This window comes from Pyrgilauda ruficollis, unplaced genomic scaffold (assembly GCF_017590135.1).
Source record: "Pyrgilauda ruficollis isolate IOZ18807 unplaced genomic scaffold, ASM1759013v1 scaffold29, whole genome shotgun sequence".
Taxonomy (NCBI): Eukaryota; Metazoa; Chordata; class Aves; order Passeriformes; family Passeridae; genus Pyrgilauda; species Pyrgilauda ruficollis.
In genome coordinates this window covers 11,631,817-11,655,297 of record NW_024524266.1, presented here as the reverse complement: position 1 = coordinate 11,655,297, position 23,481 = coordinate 11,631,817, and the positions used below count along the sequence as shown (strand labels likewise).

The window sequence follows — 23,481 nt, the reverse complement described above, 5'->3', positions numbered from 1 at the left end:
GAAACTACTTCATCAATAACCCTCCAAATAGTGCAGTTCTTAAGGGAAGAGAAAATGCCCTGTGCACATTCCCCTCATCCTGCCCTGGCCATGGCACCAGGTGCTGTTTGCCAGCACTTCTCTGGCTCCTGGCAAGATAAGAGTTCTCCCTTGCAACTCCCAGCATCAGTGAGCTGCCAGTGTCAATGTCTGCGTGATGCTTCCTGCAAAGATGATACTTACTGGCTAATGTGAGCTCTCATCTGTGGTTTTCTCTGCGGATGCTAATTGGAATGCAATTTTTAAATTCTGTTGTAGATCATATCTGCTTCCTGTAACATGTATTGAGGCCACTCTCTAAAGAGGTCTCTTGACTTTCACTAGAGAGCTGCAGTAACAGTACAAATTACTTAGAAGGAGCATGGATATAAACTTACAGAGATAATATCAACATTAATTATCCAGTACAACTATTCAAGCTTACACCTCATGAGTGCATTGCTCATATTTGCCTCAGTTCACTGTAAATCTCCCTTTCATTACTGTTCACAGCCCACAAGTATGACTATTTTTATATACTCTAGAGGCATACATATTTACACTTTTAAAAAAATCCTAAACACACCAAATGTCTGATGAACAGTTCCCTTTTATCCCTAACATATTCAAAGGCCAATATTTTAGTGCTGTAATGAAATAAAACCTTTTATTGAACAGAAGTATGCTAGCATACTTTGATAATCACTTGTTTCTATTTTCAGCACATATTTGTTGACTGCTGTAGAGTGCATTAAAATAAACTAATCTGTTAGAAATTGTTTTTGGTGTTCCAATTATGATAATTAAAAAGATAGTATTCATGCTGCTTAGATGATATGAAGTGTACTTAGATACATTTTGAGACTCCAAAGGCAATGACACATACCTGTTGTCCTTGTTAAGTACCTATAATTAAAGGGGAAATTGACGAGCAAATGCACATAAAATTGAAAAATTATCCAAACTAGGATTAAAAAATAATTAACAACCATTATAAACATGCATAGTGGTTCCTCTAAGACACTTTGAATTATGGAAAAAGAGGAAAAAAATAAATAAAACTCACATACAGAGAACATCAGGAGTAAACTTGTATAATATTAAGATAAATTATGTGTAACACATTTTTTAACTCTGCTCTTTGTGGCACATCTCACCTTGATGCAGCCACTTATTTCTCCTTTGGAAATATTAACAGAATCATTGGTCATTCAAACTATCAATAGTTTAGTAATGAAAATGAAACAAAGCAATACCAAACACAAAAGTGTTTGCACTAAAAGACATCAAAATTTGGTACATCTACTGCATATGCAAGATTTGCTAAATTCTCCCAAATCTAGTAATTTTTAAAATCACCTAATTTCTATTATCTAATAATTTTCTCTTTTAGTGAAACAAGACCTTTTCTTCCAAGTAACTGAGTAGTCAAATTAAAAACGCTAACATCCTGCCTGTATATGAAGATCACATGGACTTGCATGGATATTCCAATATTTATGTCAGTGATACAGATTGCAGAGAGAGAAGAATTTGTGATCCTTCCATCAGGAGTGTCAGAGACTTCCGTGTGCTCCGAACACAGAAAGCAAAAGCAGCTGCCTAAAGCTCAGAAGTGCTCAGGACATCCACAATCCCCTTCCCTTGTGCAGGCACCTGATGATTGCTCCTTTTCAGAATCCATGGGTCAAGGCACTGATGTTTCTTTTTCTCTAATCTTTTGCAAGAAGCTTTCAGTGACTAATCAAGTTTGGAGTTGCTGTAGTTCTGTTGATATCATCACACAGTACATTTTCATTTCCAAACTAATGGTCCTAATTTTTAGAATCAAATTTTGGACCCAGGGATTTTCCAGTTTGTGTAGAAACTACTTTCCATAATCAAATTCTATTACATATTTTAAAATTCTTATTTCTCAAATTCTTCTTAGTAAACTCACTTAGAAAGAGCAAAAATAGATGGGCCTTGAAGACAATAAAGTCCAGTTTGCTCACTGAAGAGCAAGGGCACTCAAGCAGATGAAGAGGATATCTGGTCCATTCACTCATTTACAGGAGTGATCAGCAGCAGATGGGAAGGGAAAGAGTTTCAGGCAATTACCTGTGAGGTAATTCTTCTGCTAGCACACATTCCTACCCTGCAGCAGCCAGCAGCAGAGGGAACTGTCCTCCTGGACTGGGTTTATATCCCTCTGTTCCTTTGTACACAACAGGACACCCTCTTTTCAGTTCACCTGCTAATGCAGTGAGTAGCACAGACCCTCACAACAAACCCCTCCAACTATTTGCCAACAAGTAATTGGTTCCTACCTCCTTTTCCTATCTCTAATCAGTCATTAATTTATGAAAGGATCTTCTTACTTGTCCCATGACAACTTTCAATTATTAGCACTGGGAAAGAACCTCATCAAAAGTGTTCTATAGAATAAAAGCATATGATCATATCAAGCATACTTACTTGCTTTCTGAATTTAAAAAAAAAAAAAAAAACAACCTCTAGTAGATTAAGAAAGCATGATTTTTTTTAAAAGAAAAAGAAAAAGCATCTCACATTGTCAGGTTCACTCTTCACTGTTATATCATATGCTTATTCATTTTCTCTATTCAATCATGTTGTGGTCACAACCAGATTCCTTCACATAAAGGCTAAAATGACTTGCTATGCAGATCCCTCTGAACTTTCTTTTGAAAAATAGGATTTGATACTTGTCACACGTATGCTTTCTGTGCTGAGGCCACTATAAGTCACAGGCTATACATCAAAGCGGGTTGTTTGGAGATTTTTTGTTTAAGTTCCTTTGAAACACCTGGGAGAATATTATCTGGTCCTTATATTTGTCACAGTTCATTGTATGAATTTCTTCTAAAGTCCCTTCTATTGACTTCTATTCTAAATTTTAAACAATTTCTGGAACTAACCTCTCACAAGAAAAAGCTCCAGAATTAGAACTTCCCAAACTCCTCCAACGCAAAGAATTATCTTATTTTTATGCCTTAGAGACTATCCCCTCTCAGTGAATTTGACAAAAAGGTTTTACTATTAGTTCTTATGCTCCTAGAAATTTGGTCCTCAAAATCCTTCTGGGCTTGCTTTATCACAATTTTACATCCAACTTGCTAGAGTTCAAGTTTAATTCTTATTCTCAAATGACTCTGGTTTCTAGAACTTTTTCTGAAACTTTTCTGAACTTTTTCTTTTCTAGAACTTTTTTCTGTTGTTTAACTAGGCCTTTAAAGATGCCACAGTTCTCGTGGCATGTGAGCAGCCCCCAGAACTTTGTACAGATTACTATTGAAAACACAGCTGCAAAGCAGTAAGGTAGCAGTTCTTCCCCACCAGCATTAATGGAAAATCAGTAGTGATGTGTTTAATGTTTATCAGTAACTTCTACCAGAGAATTTCCTCCCACATCACCCAGAGCCTCTTGCCCCACAAAACACACCAGCCAGCAGTGGCAGACAGTACTGTGCCTTTCTCTGAATCCTCCCTCCTGATGCACATCATTTTTGGGGCATTATTACATTTTTACCTCTCTCTCAGGTACGAGAGGGTTTTGTTCAGAAAGAGCCACCTAAACCCTTTTCCTCTTTGAAACAGCCCTAAAAGGACGGAGAGTCAGTGGCACTGTCCAAACTTCCAGGTCACTTGCCAGCAGGACAAGAAGACCAAGCAGTTGTGGTAGAAAATACAATCACCTCTACACCTCTGACTGATGGGTTACATTTGACAACTGCCTCTTTTTTGCCTCCTGACTTTTTTAGACACAGCGAGTGTGACATTTTCAGTGGCTCCAGCCTCTCATCACAGTTTTCTCTAATGTGTCATGGCAGAGAGGCTGGGACAGCTGAGCACTGCTCAAATTTGAAAGAACCCAGTATGAAAGAAGGTATAACAGCAATAGCTCTCATTTTTCTCTGAGCAGGCTTCCTCTCCACTCACACAAAACCTTTCTAGCAGCAGTGGTGGCTGGAGGAAGAGCAGCTGTAATGCTTCAGGGGTACCTCAGAGCTGTGACCACCTCAGCCAAGTGCTCCCTCAGATGATCAACAAAAATGTGACTGCCTAATGATGGCAGCCCTCTAATTGAGGCAGAGCTATCTAAATCTAGCACTAATTTTAATCAAAATAACTGCCTAATTATTATACATGCTTTACAAATAAGATCACTTAGACAACAAAAAGTTTCAGTGAGTGGTTTGAAGGCAAAACTGTTTACAGAAATTGGTAGAAGCAAATGTCAGCAGACTAAAATTGCCAGTCCTCTTCTGTACCTTCTTAGATACCACACTATCTAAGTGTGATACATTAACTTTGTGCCTTTCTCTCTGTGACCAATAGAGATTCAGGAGAAAAAAGGGGAATCACACAGCAATTTTTGAGGTCCTGACTCTGGGGACTGAGACCCACAGAAGTGGTGGCAGCCACTTTCCAGACCCAAACAGCACAGAAAAACAAGGCCAGTTTAACATGCAAAGCTAATAAGAGCAAAGAGAATTGCCGGGGTAAAGGTAAAACTGTTGCACACAGACTGGTATAGAATTTTAAAGCCTGTTAGAAAATTTCAATTCAAACCTCCATTAAAGCAAACAGGAATGAACATCCAAACTCGTAACACATAATTGAAAAACTCAGCTGTTTCACCTTATTTGTTTTCACACTAAAATATATGCTGCCTAAAACCAGCTAGTAACAAAAATTAGAATCAGACAGGTAGCACTGCACATACAGGTAAGAATTTTCAGTTAACTACAGATATCACTCCTTGTCCTTGAAGGTATTGAACAAATCCACTGGATATACCTTTTTATGTTTCCTGATCTATTTCACAGTCTTCTCTAGTCACATTTATTGTTACATATCTGTCAATACTAGAAGACAGAACTGCTATCTCTGTGTATTTATGGAGATGTGTGTACATGTTTTTGCTACCGAAAACAGAAGATAGAAACATTAGGCTTTAATAAAAGTGATTTAAGCTATCATTCACAATGGAGAGAGTACAAACCACAAACATACACACACACACACAACACATTCTTAAGTCTCACAGCTGAACTACCAGGTTTGAACTTTTAATTTTCAGTCACACACAACACAAGAAGTACAGCTGTTTTCTGAAGCTTGATACACACATTCCCAAAGAGGCACTTTATAAGGAGGCTATGAGGATTTATAAGGATTATGCTATGAGAAGGAAGATACTCACTGATCTGGTTGGTAGATGCACTATAAAAAGCATTTACAGTAGTTGGGCTTGTAAACCACCTGTAGTAAGAACAAAAAAAATTGTCTGTCAGTACATTGGCATTCACCTTTATGAATCAAAAGAGCAAAGACAAAAATTGAACTCAGTAGAAGAAAGTAAAAACATTAAAGACTTAAGATACATTAAAGTTTAAGTATTTCTCCATTTCAGTACATGTTACCTACACTTTCTAGAACATTGAAATCTATTGTTTAATGACTTTAACTGTGTACAGTCAATAAATGCCCAACAGGAGCAATTCTTAGTGCTCTTATCATGTGATCTGTTTAATTTTTAAGTGGCCACTGTGCTTGTGAGGCCAGCCATGCTGATGAAACAAAATTCACCCTGAAGAGGCTGCAACATGGACAGCAGCTGTGAAAACTCTTCTGGGTGTCTTTCAAACATGTGTGGAGGAACTCCATGTTGAAATTAGAGGCGAGCATTTTGAAACAAGTAAAGTGGCTTTAGAGGCTTTGCTGAACAACTACATGAAAAATTAGGATTATGCCAGCAACATAAACAGATAATTTCTGGGAATGTAAATTCAAAATAAACAGCTTCATGTTCTGTACCCTATGCAGTGAACATGACCATCCTAAACAAACAGACCTCTTGCCAGGCATTTCTTCTCATAGTTTGATTTCTCATATATACTGGAAGAAACCCTAGATTTGAATAGATTTGAAAGGTGGACTTTGATGATCCTTGAGATTCCCTTCCCACTCAGGATATTCTGTGATTCTATGAATAGCAAATGAATCTCCTTAGCCTAAGCTCATCCATATTGACAGTGGCTTCAACCATATGAATGGAAAATCTTGACTGACTTCAGCAAGATCCAAATCCCCTCAGATGAAACCCTGAGTTCGGTGAGCCCAAAATTTCACTTTGTGATTTTATAAGGGAGAAATTATGTTAAAAAAATAAAGATTATGATAATTAGTGGTTAGTTCATAATAACTTAGAAGCAACTCTAGTAAATGTTCAAACAGGAACATCCTGATGTCATTAGTAAAATATTACTCAAAAGTTTTATACAGCCATGTGCATGCAATGTAATTGTTTTGGAAAATTTATTTTAAAGAGAAGAGAAAGGAGCTGCAAGACAATGAGTAAGATCTTTCCAAAGGAAGATCTATCAGAATATGGAAAATGTGTGATATCAGTGACAATGTACACACAATTCATGCTTTTAAATAGCCCCATTAATAAAAGAATCATCTGCAGATCCTGACTGTTTTTCTGACAACTAATGTCCTCACTTAAACCATATAACAAAGGGGAGAGTTCAAAAGTGGCAGCATTTTGTCTTTTATCAATAAATTTAACTGCTTGTTTTATTCTCCACACTGAGCAGCTTATTTTGCAATGCATCAACTAGAAAAGCTAATAAATGAAGGCTAAGAGTGATGTCATGTATATATTATAACCATCCATTACATTACAGGCTCTAATTGTCAGAGATATCTCTCCCTGTTTTGTTTATTATGAGACTGTGAAGAGAAGGAGCAGGGAGAAGTTGTTTTCTGGTCTATTTTCTGCTTTCTTCATAATAAGGAGATTAAATGTTAGAGGTAATGTAGTGAGATAATGGAAAATTAAAGAAAGAATGTATATGGTGAGGGGATAAAGAAAAAAAATTAGGGGCTTAATTAACTACATTTCAATTTCATGTTTGTTCATAGCAGCAATCAGCTGAACTGTTTTGAAGGATGCAAACCTGCCATTTATGCCTTGGGACCTGCACTCTAGGCTTAGCTATAAATCTGGAGGACTGTCCCTTTTTTGACAAGGGGAAAACCCATCTGAAAGAGTCAAAACTTCAATTTATATTTTACTGCAAGTTTGAGCAAAGACACAGTCCTGTGACTGGCACTTCACCCTCTTGGCTTGTTCTGCTTACAATGGCCTTTCTGCTCTCAAACAGCAATTTTTAAGCATGAGAAAGGCTTCTGGGACAGAAAATGCTCCCGTTTTGCAAATTCCTTTTAGCCTTTTATTTCCAGTCAGAGGATCAAGGGCCTGAGATGTGTAACAGATACTTCAAAACAGATTAATGTGCTGTGGCTCTTTACTCCATCTTCTGGGGGCGATTACCACACCTAGCTGCAGAGAGGAACCACCACAAGCAGCAGCAAAGAGCTCTTCACTGAGTAGGGACAGCTCTCTAAGAGCACAAGTTTGCACTTGTTCTTCCTGGGTGAGGAGTGGTGATGCAGGTGCTTGTCCCCTCAGGAACACCTCAGTCTGCCCAAGAGCAGCAGTGAATGCTGCTGACATTTGGTCCACATTTACTGAGGGAGGACTTCACACCATCCTCTGGCCATACTTTCATACCTATGAACTCATAGACTTGTAGCTTGCAGGTGAAGACACATCACAGCATCCCTGTCCTGAGGTTGCTGCTTTGCTCATGATCTACCGCCACAAGAGCAGAGCTTAGCATGAGCCCAAGGCTGAGAGCAGCCTTGATTTTCCCACTGCAAAACTGAACTCAGTTCTTTCCAAATTGCTCCTTCATAACAAGGCCTCAAGAATGACCCTGTATGGAATTAATTTTGCTTTTAAGCAGTTAGGAAGAGGACACTTAGCAGCCGTACTGAGGAGTCAGGAAGAATGAGAGTTCTCTAGTAACAAGCAGAGTATTTAATATTTGACATTTGGCAAGAAGCATATTTCTAGTCCAGCATTTTGTTGTACCATTCTGAGGCCTCTCAGAAAGATTTAGGAAGTATTTTCCACAAAAGAGTAGCAATAACTATGACTGTTTTCATCCAGACTAGCAGAACAACTTCACTTCTCCTCTGCCATGCTCTTTCAGTGAGCTCCTTGAAAAGACTGAACCTTCAGGGATAGTCCTTAACTAATAACACACCAAGTTACAACATGAAGGTGTGTAATAAATAGCTGCTGCTGTTAAATTTTAAGGTGAAGCAAATTTAGAAATAACTCTCCCATTCCTGTTTGAAGTGAGATTCCCTGAGCATTTGTTCTAGGTCTGGTTACAATTTCTGTGAGCTTTATCTACTAACAGAAGGATAGGAAAAAAAAAATGTGCATTACACATTCCAAGCTCTTATTAATTACAAAGTAAATAAATAAAATTCTAGAACTGTTTACACTGTTTTCATTTGCTATAAGTTTGTGAAAAAGGGACAGCTTTGAATGATGACCTGTAGCATTACCTATCTACTACTGCAGCAGCCAAAACTAATTTCTGCAGAATTGACACTTGTAAGGTTGAGATTTCTCTTGTAAAAATAAAATGTGAAATGCCCCACTGAGATAGCAAGTGGGGCAGAAACTCTCTCAGTCTGTGTTCTTGAGGCTGAAATTTCTTCTGTGATATTTTCTTTCTGTGTTAAGAGTATAGTGTGCTACATTGCCATTCATGAACAGGGATGGCTGGGAACATTTACAACACAAAAAAAAAAAGCTTATTAGTTTATTTATTTCTCTGTAAAGCACAAACTGAATTTGCAAATTGATCCTCAGTTTTTTGAGTTGGAAGAAATCATTTGGTTTGCTGTTCAACATTCAAAGTAAGAAATAAAAAATAAATAATCATGTAAACATAGCAAATTAACTTGTGAATGTACAAAGACTTGAGCTGGTTAGAAGTGAAAAGCTGTACAAAGTTTCTGGAAGCTGGAAAATGTCTTCCAATGAAAACACTATGAAGAAAAACTTCTATAAGGGAGGCAACCTTCAAGGTGACTTTCAAAATTGTATTTCCTCTTCTCATAGTTAGTCACTTATATATATTTCCTCATGTTGAAACAGATTATTATCCCAGGCTGCCATCTGTCTCCCTTAGGAATGGGCAAGCTAGGATGGTAAGGCTGGATCCAGCCTTCAGTGCCACATCACTGCTTAAAATGAGGTTCAAAGACCAGGAAAAGGCTCCAGGAGGTTCCTTTCCAGCCTCTCCTCTCCAGGGCAGGTCCCAGCCACACAATTTCCACCAGCATCTCTCCAACAGACAACAGCCTGCCCAGTGTTTTTGATGGCTGCTTTTCCCTTTTTGCAGAAGGAGCTTTTACACCATCCTTAGAGGTATCCAACCCAGAACCTCTCAGAGCTGCCCTCCCTTGTGGCAAACCAAGAGCCAGGGCTTACATACAATAGAGTGTGGTCAGGAAAAACAGGGATAGGTCCTGAAGGAGACCCCAGAATCCTCCCATAGCATCCTCCCTTTGTATCCTCTTATCAGGATACCAGACATCTACATCCCCAGTTCTGAAAGTCTAGTGAAAAATAGATAAAGATTTGGCCAGGTCTAAAAATCTTAGATTATGTGCTGACTTCAAAGGAGGAAGATGAATAATAATGAAGTGATGTGACCAAGAAGTCCTCTGATGCTTTGTTATTTGCAAGTATGGTATTAATGTTAAGGAGGACAGATTCTATCTCTGATTAAAAGGTGCAGGCATGTGTTTGTACACACAAACACACACACACACATGTGTATTTGAATGAAGGGGTGTGACTCCATGGATGGATAGGCAAATGCAACTAATACCCTGACTCTCCTTAATTTTTCCCATCACTATCACTTCCCCCTGTACTGCCTTTCACTTTCCTCTGCTCTAGCTGTATCTTAACTGGCTTATAAGGATTGTCTTCACACCTGGTGCCCATCCTCTCACACTGCCCCTTCCAGACTCTCCACTGAGCCCTAACCTGGGCTGGTTTGTGCACCATATTCCTCAGCTCCTGCACCAATCCCTTTCATTTTTCTCTCTGCTGATACCTGAGCACTTCTTTTCTTGTTGGATAGAGCCAGCTGTGAAGGTGACAGTCACCTCCCCAGCCAGCTGTGAGGCTGGCAGCTGGCACCAAGGCTGGTGTTGAGCACAAGTGACACCTGCCAGAGCTGTGGCTCTGGACTGGCAGAAGAGGCAGCTCCAGCACCCCCGTGCCCTGCCACAGCTTTCTGGTACAGTAGGGCTGGGTGTGGCCCACCACCCATGCCCTGAGCTCATCTGAGTTCATACTCCCTTCTCCTGTCAGGCAGATAAATGCCAGGGATGGAGAGAACAAAAGAGAGAATAAAGATTTTTGATAATTACTCCCGATTTAGGGTTTTTTTCCTTTTTTTTTTTTAATTAAAAACTGTTGAATTTCCAAAAGAATTCTTTTCCACTTTGTTATTCATATTCCCCCTTGTTTTATCCAACAGCTTTGTCTTGTATCTCCTATCTTTGTCCATCCCCTGATGGTCTTTCCCTGGTGCTTTGATTGAACTATCATTTTAATTTCACATTTAGCTGAGGAAAGTGATTCCAGTTTGAAATAATTACTGAGAAACATGGACTGTCTGCTAAAAGAATATAGTGTTTTACCTTTTGGGTGTAATATTATTTTAGCAACTTTTATTTTATTTCCTTAAACACTAATTTTCTTATTTATCTTTTTTGGTCCACAATTTTGATGATCTTATAATATCTATCTCTAAATATAAATGTTATGCTAAAAGCTACTAAACTAGGGAAAAGAAGAAATGAAGCAAATAGAAACAAAAACCCAAGGGTAATTAGCTATTAACATAGCACCATGCCTCATCAAAAATTCTGTGGAGTTACATGAAATGTAAAAGTCTAAAAAACAAAACCAGAAAAATGAGAGGGAAAAAAAAGAAGACAAAAGCATTAGAAAGCAGTAGAGTATGATGATTTAAAAGTGGGAAGTAGCTAAAAAGTGGCTGATATTTTTGAGGCCAGGTTTGACATGCCTCAGACTGGTAACTGGGAGTTATTGGTTTATTTAAATAAATTTTTAAAAAATTACTAGAGGCAGCAATGACTCTGTGCCTTGGTGTCCCTCAGCAGGCAGAGTGACACCACTTTCCGAGCCCTTTTCTATCACTGAACAGGTTCAGAGACAGAATAATATCCCAGCAGGAGCCCTAATTATCCCTCCCTGCCAGGGCTGGGGTGGAGATTACCTCCAGCCCTGCAGAAGGCAGAGCAAATAGCTGTGCTAACAAAGGGAAGGGACCAGAAATCAAACTGGCATCCCCCAGGCCTGAATGTGCTCTGAGGGCTGACAAGAAAAGAGCTACAAAGGTGATGAGGGGCTGGCTATTATGTAGTCCTGGGAATAAGAAGGCAAAGACAGGCAAGAGAAGGTGTTCAATCTTGTAGAGGGCAATTGGATAACACTTTCAATTTTTAAGCACACCCATGTGACAGCTCTCAGACTACAGTCCTGGAGTCAGGGGCTGCCTACCACTTGATCTCCTTTCAGGGGAGCTTTCCCATCGTGCCAAGAGTCTACAGGTTCTGCACCAGTGCTGGCTGCCCCAGGGCTGACCATTGCTACGGAGAGGCCAGGGCTGTTTCACTGCTGTCTTTGAACTGTTACCCTGAAGAGAACACACCGTCATGGTCTAGTCCTGACATCCAGGAAAATCCCTGAAATCATACCCCGGGGCTGGCCAGTGCAATGTCAGAGAAAGCTGCGATGAGAAGGTAAAATTCACAATTAAATCTAAGGTATAAATAACGCCTTGAACACACAGGGCCAAATTAAAACATTTCAACCACGAACAACCTTTGTTTGTGCCCCTGCCTCATAGACAGCACAGAGCCACCCCCAGAACAAGGTATGGTCCAGTGTGAGTAGGGTTTCTGGAGTCCTAAGGAAATAAAACCACTGGAGCTAAGCACTGGCACTGATTTTAAAGTCTGTGTGTAGAAGTCATTTTTAAGTAGCATGATTAGACTAATTAAGTTCTGCTTAGGTGTTAATTTGCATTTTAAGGATTTGATTACACACCAGTAAGAAAAGAGAATGATTCTCTCATGTGTTTTATGACAGTTTGTGACACAATCTGCACTTTCATGTTTACAAATAAATAAAAATAATACGTAGATTAAATTACGTTTCATTCTGTACCATTGCTATCAACAGCAGGTAACTAACAATGCTGATTTGTATTACTAATAATAGCATTATCTCTTACTATGATTTCATTCCTACTGAATTTATTTCATAAATCCCCACTGTACCATTTCAAACTCTAACTGTGACCAAGAGACATAATCCATTTTTAATTGCAATTCAATTACCCCTTTTTTCATTAAATTAAGTTTAAGCTTCAAGCATGTGACTACTCTGCATATGAACAGGGATACCTTACCAAAAAGAAAATTCACAGGAGTTTCTGAATAATGGGAGTTTGCCCATAGGCTTTTTGTGGCATAACATATTGCTGTTAACATAATTATGTTAAAATTTAATATATAATAGTATTTAATGTACAAATTAAATAATATAAGTTAAAATATTGTTAGAAGATTATGTAAATTTGCCTTTTGTCTACTCACTCTGTTTTTGGAACTTCTTTTCTAAGCCAGTAGAAATCAGATTGAGCTGCGTATTTGCGAGTTTGCAATACATTGCCAAAATAATCACTTTCTGTAAACTTCAGCTGTTCCAAGAAAGCACAGACATTTTTAAAGCATGTCCAAAAAAAACAAAAGCTGACATAAAACAAGCAGAACTTTTTTTCTATATGAGATAATTACCTAATTTTTTTGCGATTATCAAAGCAAGTAAAATTTTCATACTTGGTAGGAAGAATAAATATTTTATGAGCTTAGTTAAAAAAAAACAGTGGCTGAACAGATCTGCACAAGGGTCTGGAACACTGGGAAAACTCTTCACTGTGCTGAAGGAATAATAAGCACCCAACAGTGGATTGCAGACTGCACATTTCCATGGCTATTATTAAGAGAGCCTCTTTCCCAGGAGGAAGTAGGCTTACTTTTATTTTTAAAAGTGCATTTAAAAACCACTTCCAACAATGTAATGAAGTCCCTTTTTCAGTTTGTTTTACATTTTATAAAAAATACTTCATATTCTGTGCCTTCTGAGAGTTCTACCACATTAAATATTTACAGCCATAGGGCTCCATGCTTCCGTAAGTTTCCAAATCTAATAGCATTCATGCACACAAAACTAAACAGGCAAGGAAAAGGGATGGTAATAGGTTATAAATCCCTGTCATCAGTTTAAAACACTTCTAGGATTTGTGAGGAAGTTGCTCTTCAGATGTAAACTTTGTTTTTGCAAGCATGATTAACAAGTATTTTTCACCAGCCATTGCCACTCATCTGAGCAAACAAGGCCATACACTGAGTGACAGAGTTGGTCACATGCTCTGTCTCATTGCACTGTTTTCACTGCATCTTCTCACCCCGCAGCTTCCCTGGACAAGGACTAGGCTGGTGGAGTTGGCTCTCTCAATAAATGATGCCTCTGTTTAGTGTTTGTTCATGTGCTCTGGCAAAGATGATGATCGCTCTTGTTTACTGCTTCAGGATTGAACTTGTGTTTCTAGTTTGCCTGTGACTTTCAGTGATACAATTCATCAAATGCATGCCACAGTTGCAAAATAATAATAATAATAATAATAATAATAATAATAATAATAATAATTTGCCTTCCTGCCTTAGTTAGGCTGAACAGGTACTGGGGCAGGAAGGAGTCCCCCCACAGTATCTTTGTCCAGCAGGCAGCACAGTAGGCCTATACATTGGTTAGGACCTCTTGACATGATTATAAACATAAATTGTAAATTAAACTCATAGCCTGGAGATATGAGAAGAACTTAAATACGGCATCCTAAGTTGTGACATTCTGAGGTAAATTGTGTTAGGCTTTTTGAAAATCATTATTTTGAGAAAAAATGCTTTTGGTTTATTCCATTTTTATAACTAAATTCAAAATTATTACATTGTGTGCATAACCTTTAAAATGCTTAATAGCAGGAAGGTTCTTTGCACCCAGGCAGACTTTACTCCCAGCAGACCTCATGATCTCACTTAGATACAACAGCACTGACTATTTACATACAATTTAGAGCTAGCACACTTCAAAAATAAAATAAAAATAACCAGGCAAGCACAAGTCCAGGTGCCTGCCAAACAAAAGACTAGCTTTGACTTTAGACAGCAGCAAAACAGATCAAAGAATGGCTGCAATGAATGAATAAAGCTGCAAGCCTGACACTTACTGTTTTGATGTCTTCATTAATATACGTGTCATTCATTATAAATTGAGGGTAACCAACTTTCGCCATAACTGCTTTTGCCTTTGAAAAAGAAAAAGAGAGAAAAAAGGTTTTGACAGATAAAACCACTTCTCAGCATACAGCTTTTTCTCCTTCTTGCTCCATTTCCACTTGGCATCATTATGCTTCCCTGGAGCCATCCTAATGTAACTTCAAAACAACCTGCCTACAAGGTAAACTTGGTGCCACAAATGAGCTCGGCATCACAAGGCAGAGGGTCCAGATTCTGCTGTCAGATTATCACAGTGGGTCTATCACTGCCTGCAGAGCTCTTGCGTACTTACAGCAATGTGTCTGAGTGCAAAATTTAACAGCTGATTTTCTCTACAGGGCTCTGTGTTAATCAGATGGTCAAATGCCTGTTTGTACAATGTTTTCCAAAGGACAACAGGAAATGGTCTGTTCCTCTATGGCCCAGTAGCTGGTACACATCCAACTGCTAAAATAGATCTGCTGCACAGATGTGAATCAACCTTGATCCCAGCAAGTGCAGCCTGGTGTTTCCACTGAGGGCCACTTCCATCTGCACCTGAGGATGGGTCCTTTTCTGAAGGACACTGTACTTTCTGAAAACCACAGGACTGATCTGTGTGTAATTCTCCAGTTTCCCTCCTTTACTTTGCAGTCTTTGCTCTTTCCCTAATACCAGTAGGGGTGTTAAAAGAAGACACTTCATTTTTCATTAATACTCTTTCAGTCATGACTTGGTCCCAGCATTAATGCACAACCTGCACAAACAGTCCAGTATGAAGTAGCTGTAGATGAGTATTCCCACTTTGTAAATCATGGTGTGAGTTTATAAACAGCCTTGGTAATGTCCTCACAAAAACACCAGCAGGCCACTCAGGCACCCAGAATCTCTGTGGAAACATGCTTCCAGAAGAAAAGCAGAAGTACACAAAAAGGTAAGATGACATACCAAGAAGTGAAATGTGACAAGTCCATAGGATAAATTACAGCTATGATGGACCAGGTTAGCACAAAAGTTTAATTTTTTATGTTTTCAGGATGCTGAATATAATTTCTCCATAAGTCTTTGGAACTTCCTCCACCCCTCAAAAAATGTGCCTCAGTGGTCATCAGGCTCCAGTGTCAAAACTCAAATGAATATTGCAAGATATGAAAAGCAATAAATAATTGGCATTTAAACCAAGTACAACAGTACTAACCCTGTATTCTGCTCTCTGTGAGCAGAGCCAGGACCTCTCTAGGGTCCAACAACTTTTATTTCCTTTTTGCTGCAGCGACTGACTGCTTAAGGGAAGATTCTCCTTCCTCCACATATCCTTTTCTCCTTCTCCCACTTCACAGCATCTCCATACAGCAGGGCCTCCTATAGAGCAAGACGTAAAACCAGCTGTTCCACAACTTTCAGAAGGAAGGTGATGGAGGATTGCTTCCATTTAACCAAAGTCATTCTGTCTCCTCTTTTATTTTTCAAGAAGAAAGGCTTCTTTTCTTCTTCAAACTCCTTCAATTTCTCAGTCTCACTTCAAACCCAAAGTCATAATCCTCCATTTGTGACATCACAATTAATTGTGGTTGAGATAATTAAGATGTCACAAACAGAAGATAACAACTTCAGGTAGGAAATTAGCAGCAGGAGCAGACAATCTCTTAAGCAAGAAAGATCCCATTGTCATGCAAATTGCCCTAGTAATAAAAAAAGCAATGGAAGAAAAATGCTGAATGGAAAATATGAAATGAGCCAAATTAACTCTCAACAGAATGTTTCCTCAGTTTGCCAGAAGGTTCAGCAGTCTTTCACAATATTTTAAAGGCTGTGGTGGGGAGGGAGAATAAGAAGCCAGGAAGGGAGCATGATTCATCTGCAAGTATGTATGTAATCAAAAATATCTAAATTTTTCCTGGTAGTGTTGTCAGGTCCAACTGACTGAACTTCGCAAGGAAACAGAAAATTTCCTTTACTGCTTCCCATGTTTTAATACTAGTTAAAACTAGCTTTGTAAAAGGAAAAAGCAAAACCCAACAGTTTTAATTTCTGCTAAGTCAGCTACTTAAACAAATTCGTTGGACCTCAAATGTTCTGCATGAATTCATCATTTGCTTTCTGACTTTTACATTTGATGTTGTGAGATTGAGATTTCTAAGCATGAGAATAAAATAGTCAGACACTATGGAGATTTTTTTATAACTTCTGTATAAAACCCTAGTAAATAACAGAGTGTGTCTTGAGATTTTGGAAAGCAACCTCAAAAGGTAATGATGCTTTTAGTACTTCGATGCTTTGTCAATATCTAAAGCTGTCTGTATTTTGTGAGATAGATAGATAGATAGACAGATAGATAGATAGATAGATAGATAGATAGATAGATAGATAGATAGATAGATGATAGCTAGATAATGGAGAAATGTTATATTATTGCATTTGTTACTTAAAAGACATTACTACAACATGTGTGTTTTAGAGATCTGAGCAAATAAGTCAGACAAAGCTGATGCTGACAGTGAAGGATGTTTGGCTCCTGGTTAGGTAAACTGTTTCCTATAACCAAAGCAAAACTCATGAGAGAACATAGGAAGCTTTCTGAAGTCCTTGGGAATCCCTCAGACTGGGATTCCTCCTAGAAGCTTTGCATCAGGTGCAAACCTTCTCAGCTGAGCCCAGCACACAGCACAATTTATTTACACAATTGACAAGTTAGAGAGTATCATATTGAGAACAGGTTTCTAAATTTGCATGTTGGAAGTCTTGTTTCTGTGCCTATTTTTCTGTTCACTTGTGTAATATTTAACAGCAGTTGGGAGATTCCTTATTTATACAGCATAAGGCAGTGGAAAACTCTTCTACAGCTTGCTAACTCTTTGATAATGATGTCATTATTTTCCCCTTGATAGAATTAAAAGTATGTATAAGATACCAGCCTTCCAGGAAGCAAGCACAGGGAGTCAAATGAAATGTGACAAACGTACAGGAACTAGCCATGTGGCAATTGCACATGAATCCACCATAAATCCACCATGCACAACTTTTTTATGGTTTAAAGGCTCATTTAACTCCTCTCTCTAATTTGCATATTAAACAGCCATGTGTGCAGGAAGAAAAGAGGCGCTGGGGTACTTCCCCCAGGCATCATTAAGCACTCAGCCTGTGTTGGGCTGTTGGGTAAATTAAGGAAACTCATTGCTGCAGGGTGCTTTAGGGTAAGTCATGACAACTCTTTTCTATCCCAGCAGCCAGAGAGAGCAGGCTCTGAGGCAGAGGAGCCAGAGTGGGACTATTTCCACCACTCCTTGTGCATGGAAGTTTTCCCACTGACTTCAACACAGCCAGGATTTTACCATCAGTGTTTTTCTGTCACAGGGAGAGCATTGTGAGTCAGTTTACTACACAGACAAAATAAAAAACAAGCTTTCACTCTCTGCTTAACAACCTGCCAATGTGGGAATGCAGACGTGTTTCAGTGCTCCAAAGCAGCCCAGTTTCCAACCTATTCAAATTCTCACTTGACAACCAAGCATGTGAGCATCCTGAGAGCCTTTCTGCCTCTCAGAGTATAACTTGGATATTTTATACAACACTAAGTACTGACATATTTTACTTACTGTAAAGAGAAACCAAAACAAAACATATATCTCACAACAAAGTTTCATGAGTCTGACAGAGATCTGTATATTAACTTGACTCAGTAGCATTGTGAAGATCATTTTTAAGCTTCTAAATATATAAAAAATTAATACAATTACAGTTCACTGAAAAATTAGCATGAAATACATTGTGAAAGCTAAAATCATTCATGGCAAAGTAATGTTCCATTTAATTACAAAGATTAATTCAGCCTTTATATATGTGCCCAGTCTTTTCATTTTTCATTGAGAGCAGATGATTCAAGAGCCATCTGGTAAAACTGCTGCATAAATATCACTGCATCTATCTAGGGTTTACATATGGAAAAAATAGGAAAATAGAGTGATGGATCTTGGCAAAACACAGGAAAGTTGCATCACAGGACTAAGGCCCAAGCCTACAGATGTCAGTAGGAAATCACTACTGACTTGAGTGAGAGATGGATTGAGCTCACCCTAATGATGCACAGTATTTCCTTTGTGGGAAAATGAAATATCAAGGATTTTCACATTGTCAACTACAATGGAATGTGAAGTAGCAACTCAAACATTAGCACTTGGCCTGAAATGACAGTTTTTAACAGTACTTGATCTGCAGTGAACTGTCTAATTCATACTCAAGAATACAGATTATCATTATTTATTTTTTAAAACTTGGCTTAACTGTCCTCTATTTGTTGCATAACTGTCCCCATTTTGTTTTGTCACAATAATAGAAGCTGTGTAGACTTTTCAAGAACTGGTGTTTCATTTAATAACAATTCACATACCACCACTTCACACTGCACCATAACCATTCCCTTTGTATCACAATAATTGTTTTGAATGTTCTAAAATAATTGCTAAAATAATGAAGACAGAAAACACAGCTATCATTCCATCTTTGTAATAGCTTGAGGCCAAGGTCAAAGAAAAAGTAAAATAAATAATCAAGTGACTTATGCGAATGTATGCATAAAATTGCTTTCAGTTAAATACAAAAATACAGTTAAATACAAAAGGTTTCAAAAGTAGCTGAGTTAATTTAACAACTTTGTGCTGCCAAATGGAAAAAAAACCTCCTGGTCCTTGTCCTTCCTCCCCACTCCTCTCAGCTCTGTCCATAGTTCCTCTCATGCTGCCTGCACCCACAGCCTCCAAAGGCTGCCTCAGCTCCTCAACACATCTTTCTGTGGGACCACTTAACACACCAATAACACAGTAGAAATTTAACCAAGCTTTTCCCAGCTAATTTTCTGCCAGATCACTGAGCTGAATCACTCACCCACTACATGGACACAAATTCTGGAACTTCTACAAGACAAGTGCTGGGGACACATGATGTGACAAGTGGAGAAGGGTTATGTGGTACGGTAGTTACCTCCTCTCTGAATGATCTTTTGAAACCAAAGCCTCACTCAGAGAAAACTTACTGACAAGACAATACTATTTAGTACACTTAAAAATACCATGCCATACCTTATAATCCTAGGAAACAGAGAGGAAAAGGAACGCAGCAATTCCTAAGACAAGTGTTCATTGAGATTATATGTTCAGTCTTAATATCTACTATTCAGCAAGGCAATATTATTATTACACACCATAAAGTTTAAAGCATCTAAAAGTTTAGTAGGACTACCATGGACAAAAGAGTCAGAAAAAGCAACAATGTACATCAGTGCTACTCTTTTCTGTTCTAAATCCATTCTGGCTCTCTGGAATACAAAGATTCAGTCATTGGTTCAAGCACTGTGATGAAAGTTTCACTGGAATTAACTTTTCAGTTTAAACTAATCCCACATGTAATTATTATTTTTTTAGCAATAGAACTGGACTAAGTCAGAGAAAGTGTGAAATTAGCATCTTTATTTCAGTCTTACTTATAAAAACATACTGACTGTGATATTTTCATAAGCACAACTCAGTTCAATGCAGCACTACAATTAATAGAGTCAGTCTTTTTTTCTCCTTCCACCAGAAACTCATTCTGCTGCCAGCTTTGCTTTAATTTCGCTGAGGAAAAAATTCTTTGTCCATTTTATTTTAATTCCATTTTCCACTTGCAACCTCTGTATTACAATTAGCATGATTCCATTACGTTATACAGAGAATATTATATGTGAGAGACATATATTCTGTCTTTCACAAACAGAACATCACATCTGCAATACCTTTCTTTGTGGCACACAGAAAATACTTTCATCTTTGAAGATATAAGTGCACTTATACTTCAGACCAGCACAAATGAGTTCCTGGCACAGGATATGCTTAACTGATAACTATTCCTGTCCAAAGTACCTGGGTGAGTTTTTAGGGTCTTTGGATGCTCAGTGGAGCTGAAATTGTGTCCATGGACCAGAAGGTGGACCAGAATGATGCCCAGATATGCAAAATGACTCAGCTGTGGCACCACACCAGCAGTGACAGGTCAGCTCCAGAGTGGGGGCTCTGCACTGGATTCCTCTGCACCCCTGTGGATCACCTGGGGCACGACTGCACCAGGGTGTGTGGAGAGCTGGGAGCTCTTTCAGCTGCACTTCAAACAAGCCAGAAACCAATGTGTTGTGCTCTGAAGACACAGACTATCAATAGTATCATGCTGGTATAGATACAGATACAGATCTAGATACATGCCCCATGTGCTGCTAAGCTGTCTTTGATAGGACTCATGTCAAGCTAGGCTTGGACTCTTATTTATCACTGCAAAAAAACATACTCCTCCTGCCTTTATTTTCAGGCAACTTTCCATGTTTTCCAATATAGTTATCTCTGAAAATCAAAGAACCAAACACACTCCCCAACTCCAAATTAAAAAAAAAAAAGCCATCTTTGGTTGGTCTTTGTCACGTTGGTGAGCTGCAGAAATTATTATATTCAATGTTCTATAGAAACTCCTTCCTGGAAGTGAAGGAACTCCTTCACTGCTCACCCCCAGAACACCTCATGAGTTGAGCCATACTCCCATGTTCATGCCACCTCTTGCTAGAAACACACCCACCTTGATCAAAAAATCTTTTCTGTTGTTTTTGTTAGCTCAGGGCAAGCAGCAGGCTTAAGAAAATCCATTGTGCTAGCAAAATGAAAGTCCCCAGGGACCAAAAAAACTGCTATGTGTGAGATCTCTGGCACTGGACACTGAAAGAGGGGCAGGCTCAGAGACCAGGAAAGGGTGAGGAAGCTCTCTCCCCATCATAACTGTATGGGATATTATTTACCACAGCATTTCTTCTCCAGTTCTGTGCAAAACTCTGAATAACCTGTTCCAGAAAGGGACAACTTCTGACCTTAGTCTCTGCTTGCATCAGTTTACATTCATTTAACATTTTCAAGGTTTAGCAAAGGTTGCTGAGCACTTTTTTTTTTTTTTTTAATAAAGAATAGCATGTGAAAACTTCCCTTTTCATTTCTCGTTTCACAAGTGAGCTTCAGCCACAGTCTTGATGCAACTGAAACCAGACATGGTAGAGATCCCTTTTAACACTACTCAAACTGAAATAGTAATTGAGAACTTAAACACCAGTAGTACTCATGACTTGCATGTTTTATCTCTGAGGAGGAGTTCCTTTTGCTTGAGCAGGGACCTGACCAGCACCATACCAGTAAGCGTGTCACTCTCAGTTGTCCATGCCTTGTAATATATGGGGGTAAAGCAGATGTGTACATAATCAAATACACAGGCTGCAGAACATATTAAAAATATGCAGAAAATGCTCTACTCTCTACTCAAGATCAAATTCCTCTCTATTCCAAACCTTTACATGTTTTTCATTTCAAATAAATTATATCTGGGCATTTTCACATTGATGAAGCTCACCCCATACGCAGAAAACTGAGCACAAGACACTTCACAGCTCCCTCACAAATGAGGGCAGCTGAGGAAGCCTTTATTCTTAGTCACAGCATCCTGGCTTCTAAAAGGCCACCAAAGGAACAAATTCCTGAGTCAGATAAGCTCCTTGTGGCATAGCTCCTTTACAAGTAAACTCCAGCAATAACAGTACCTGAAGCCATTTAAAATCTCACAACTTTGCATCAGACCCCAGTGACTGGTACAATACCTGAGCAAGCTGAAGTGCTGCTGGTTTATGCTCCTGGTTGTGGACAGCTCAGTGCCCAGTCTGAGGGTCCATGGTGGGGCCCCAGCCCATGGCCCTGCCCTGCTGAGCTCCTCACCCACTCCCAGCCAGCAGGCAGCTCTCCTCAGTGGATATTTACAGCACGTGGAGATCACCACAGCCAGGAAATGCACTTTCATTGCAGAGAGTGAGGCAATGCCAAGCAGATACCTGAGCATGCCCTTGTAGACTCCTCCATACAGAGAACAGCTCTCCTGCACCTCCATGTCTGCTACTGCTGAGCTGGGGACTACACTGTCTTTGTAACTGTACCTCTACAGGAGACAGGCTTACTTGTTAAAACAACAAAGACAGAGAAAGTTAAAGCTGCAACAATCCAAGACTTCCAGGGGTGATGGAAGACCTCTTGCTCTTTGGAAGAATTACTCTGTCATTTAGCATAACAATGTTTTCATGTTGTGTTTCTGCCATAAAACCATCAGATTCACCCTGGTCCCGTAGCATCTGCAGGTGTCTGTCCATCTGTCTCCCTCCTATTTCAAGCATGAGATTTGTCACAAGTGTTTTGATGTCACACACCCATTCTGGCCTTATGTAGTTGTGGCTGAGTCTGAAAAATGACAGCTGTGAGATCAGGGTTAAATACAATTTCCTCTCCCTTCACCTGTTTTCCACTATCTGTTTGCACGGTGCTCAGGTTATTAATGGAACTGACATCCCTGCACAACTGAGTGAGCAGTAGCAGCAGCCAGATAACAAGGGAGAAGCTGACAGCAGCAATCTAACCCCAGAGATAAGAGATAAGCAAACATGCCATGGCTATTAGTTTCAACTCTGGCCAATGGAGAAGAACATCTCCTGTGGTTACTGATCAGGAAAGCCCAGTCTCCCTTTGAAGGTTAAATTAAATTCAGGATGTGATAGATTATTCTTAGAGTTCAAAAATTAAAGTTTGTGATGAGAAATAAATATTTGATGTAAAATGAATAAGAAAGAAAAGGGGATATTAATCTGATAGAAAGTGAAGACCTATTTTTATTCAGAGAAAGCATGGAACACTTGTACTCTAGAAGAAAAGTACCATTCTCTGTTTCTTCCAGGCGAAAAAATGTTACTCTAAAAATTGGCATTTTCCAAACAGCTATCTAAGGAATGGTGAAGGAGAGGCAGCCTCAAAATCTTGACCAAATTCCAAACTAGGAGAGTAGCAAAAATTTTCAAATCCCTTACATCATATGTCTGAGAAGCATCTACTTTCCTTACAGCTTCCTGTTGAGTTGTCTCCTTCTTTTCATGTCCATGGACATGGCAGAAGAAGGAATGGGCTGTTCAGCCTCAAAACGGGATAACTGAGAAGGAACCTCACCAATGCCTCTAAGTATCTGAAGGGAGAGTGTCAGAAGACGGAGCCTTTTAGAGGCTCTTCTCAGTGGTGCCAAGCAATAGGACAAGAGGCAGAAACTGATGCACAGGTGTCGCTATGGGACATGAAA

General features: G+C 39.0%; 1 protein-coding gene across 2 annotated transcripts in view; it reads right to left on the bottom strand.

Moving 5' to 3' along the window:
* The window catches only part of PHEX (phosphate regulating endopeptidase homolog X-linked), a 94,839-nt gene that overhangs the window by 19,023 nt on the left and 52,335 nt on the right, over window positions 1–23,481 (bottom strand). For both annotated transcript variants that reach the window (XM_041472390.1, XM_041472392.1), the window contains 3 exons: window positions 14,289–14,366; window positions 12,598–12,701; window positions 5,225–5,283 (listed from right to left, as the gene is read on the bottom strand). In XM_041472390.1, the coding sequence (XP_041328324.1) occupies window positions 5,225–5,283; window positions 12,598–12,701; window positions 14,289–14,366 (241 nt within the window). The remainder of the gene's footprint in view (window positions 1–5,224; window positions 5,284–12,597; window positions 12,702–14,288; window positions 14,367–23,481) is intronic.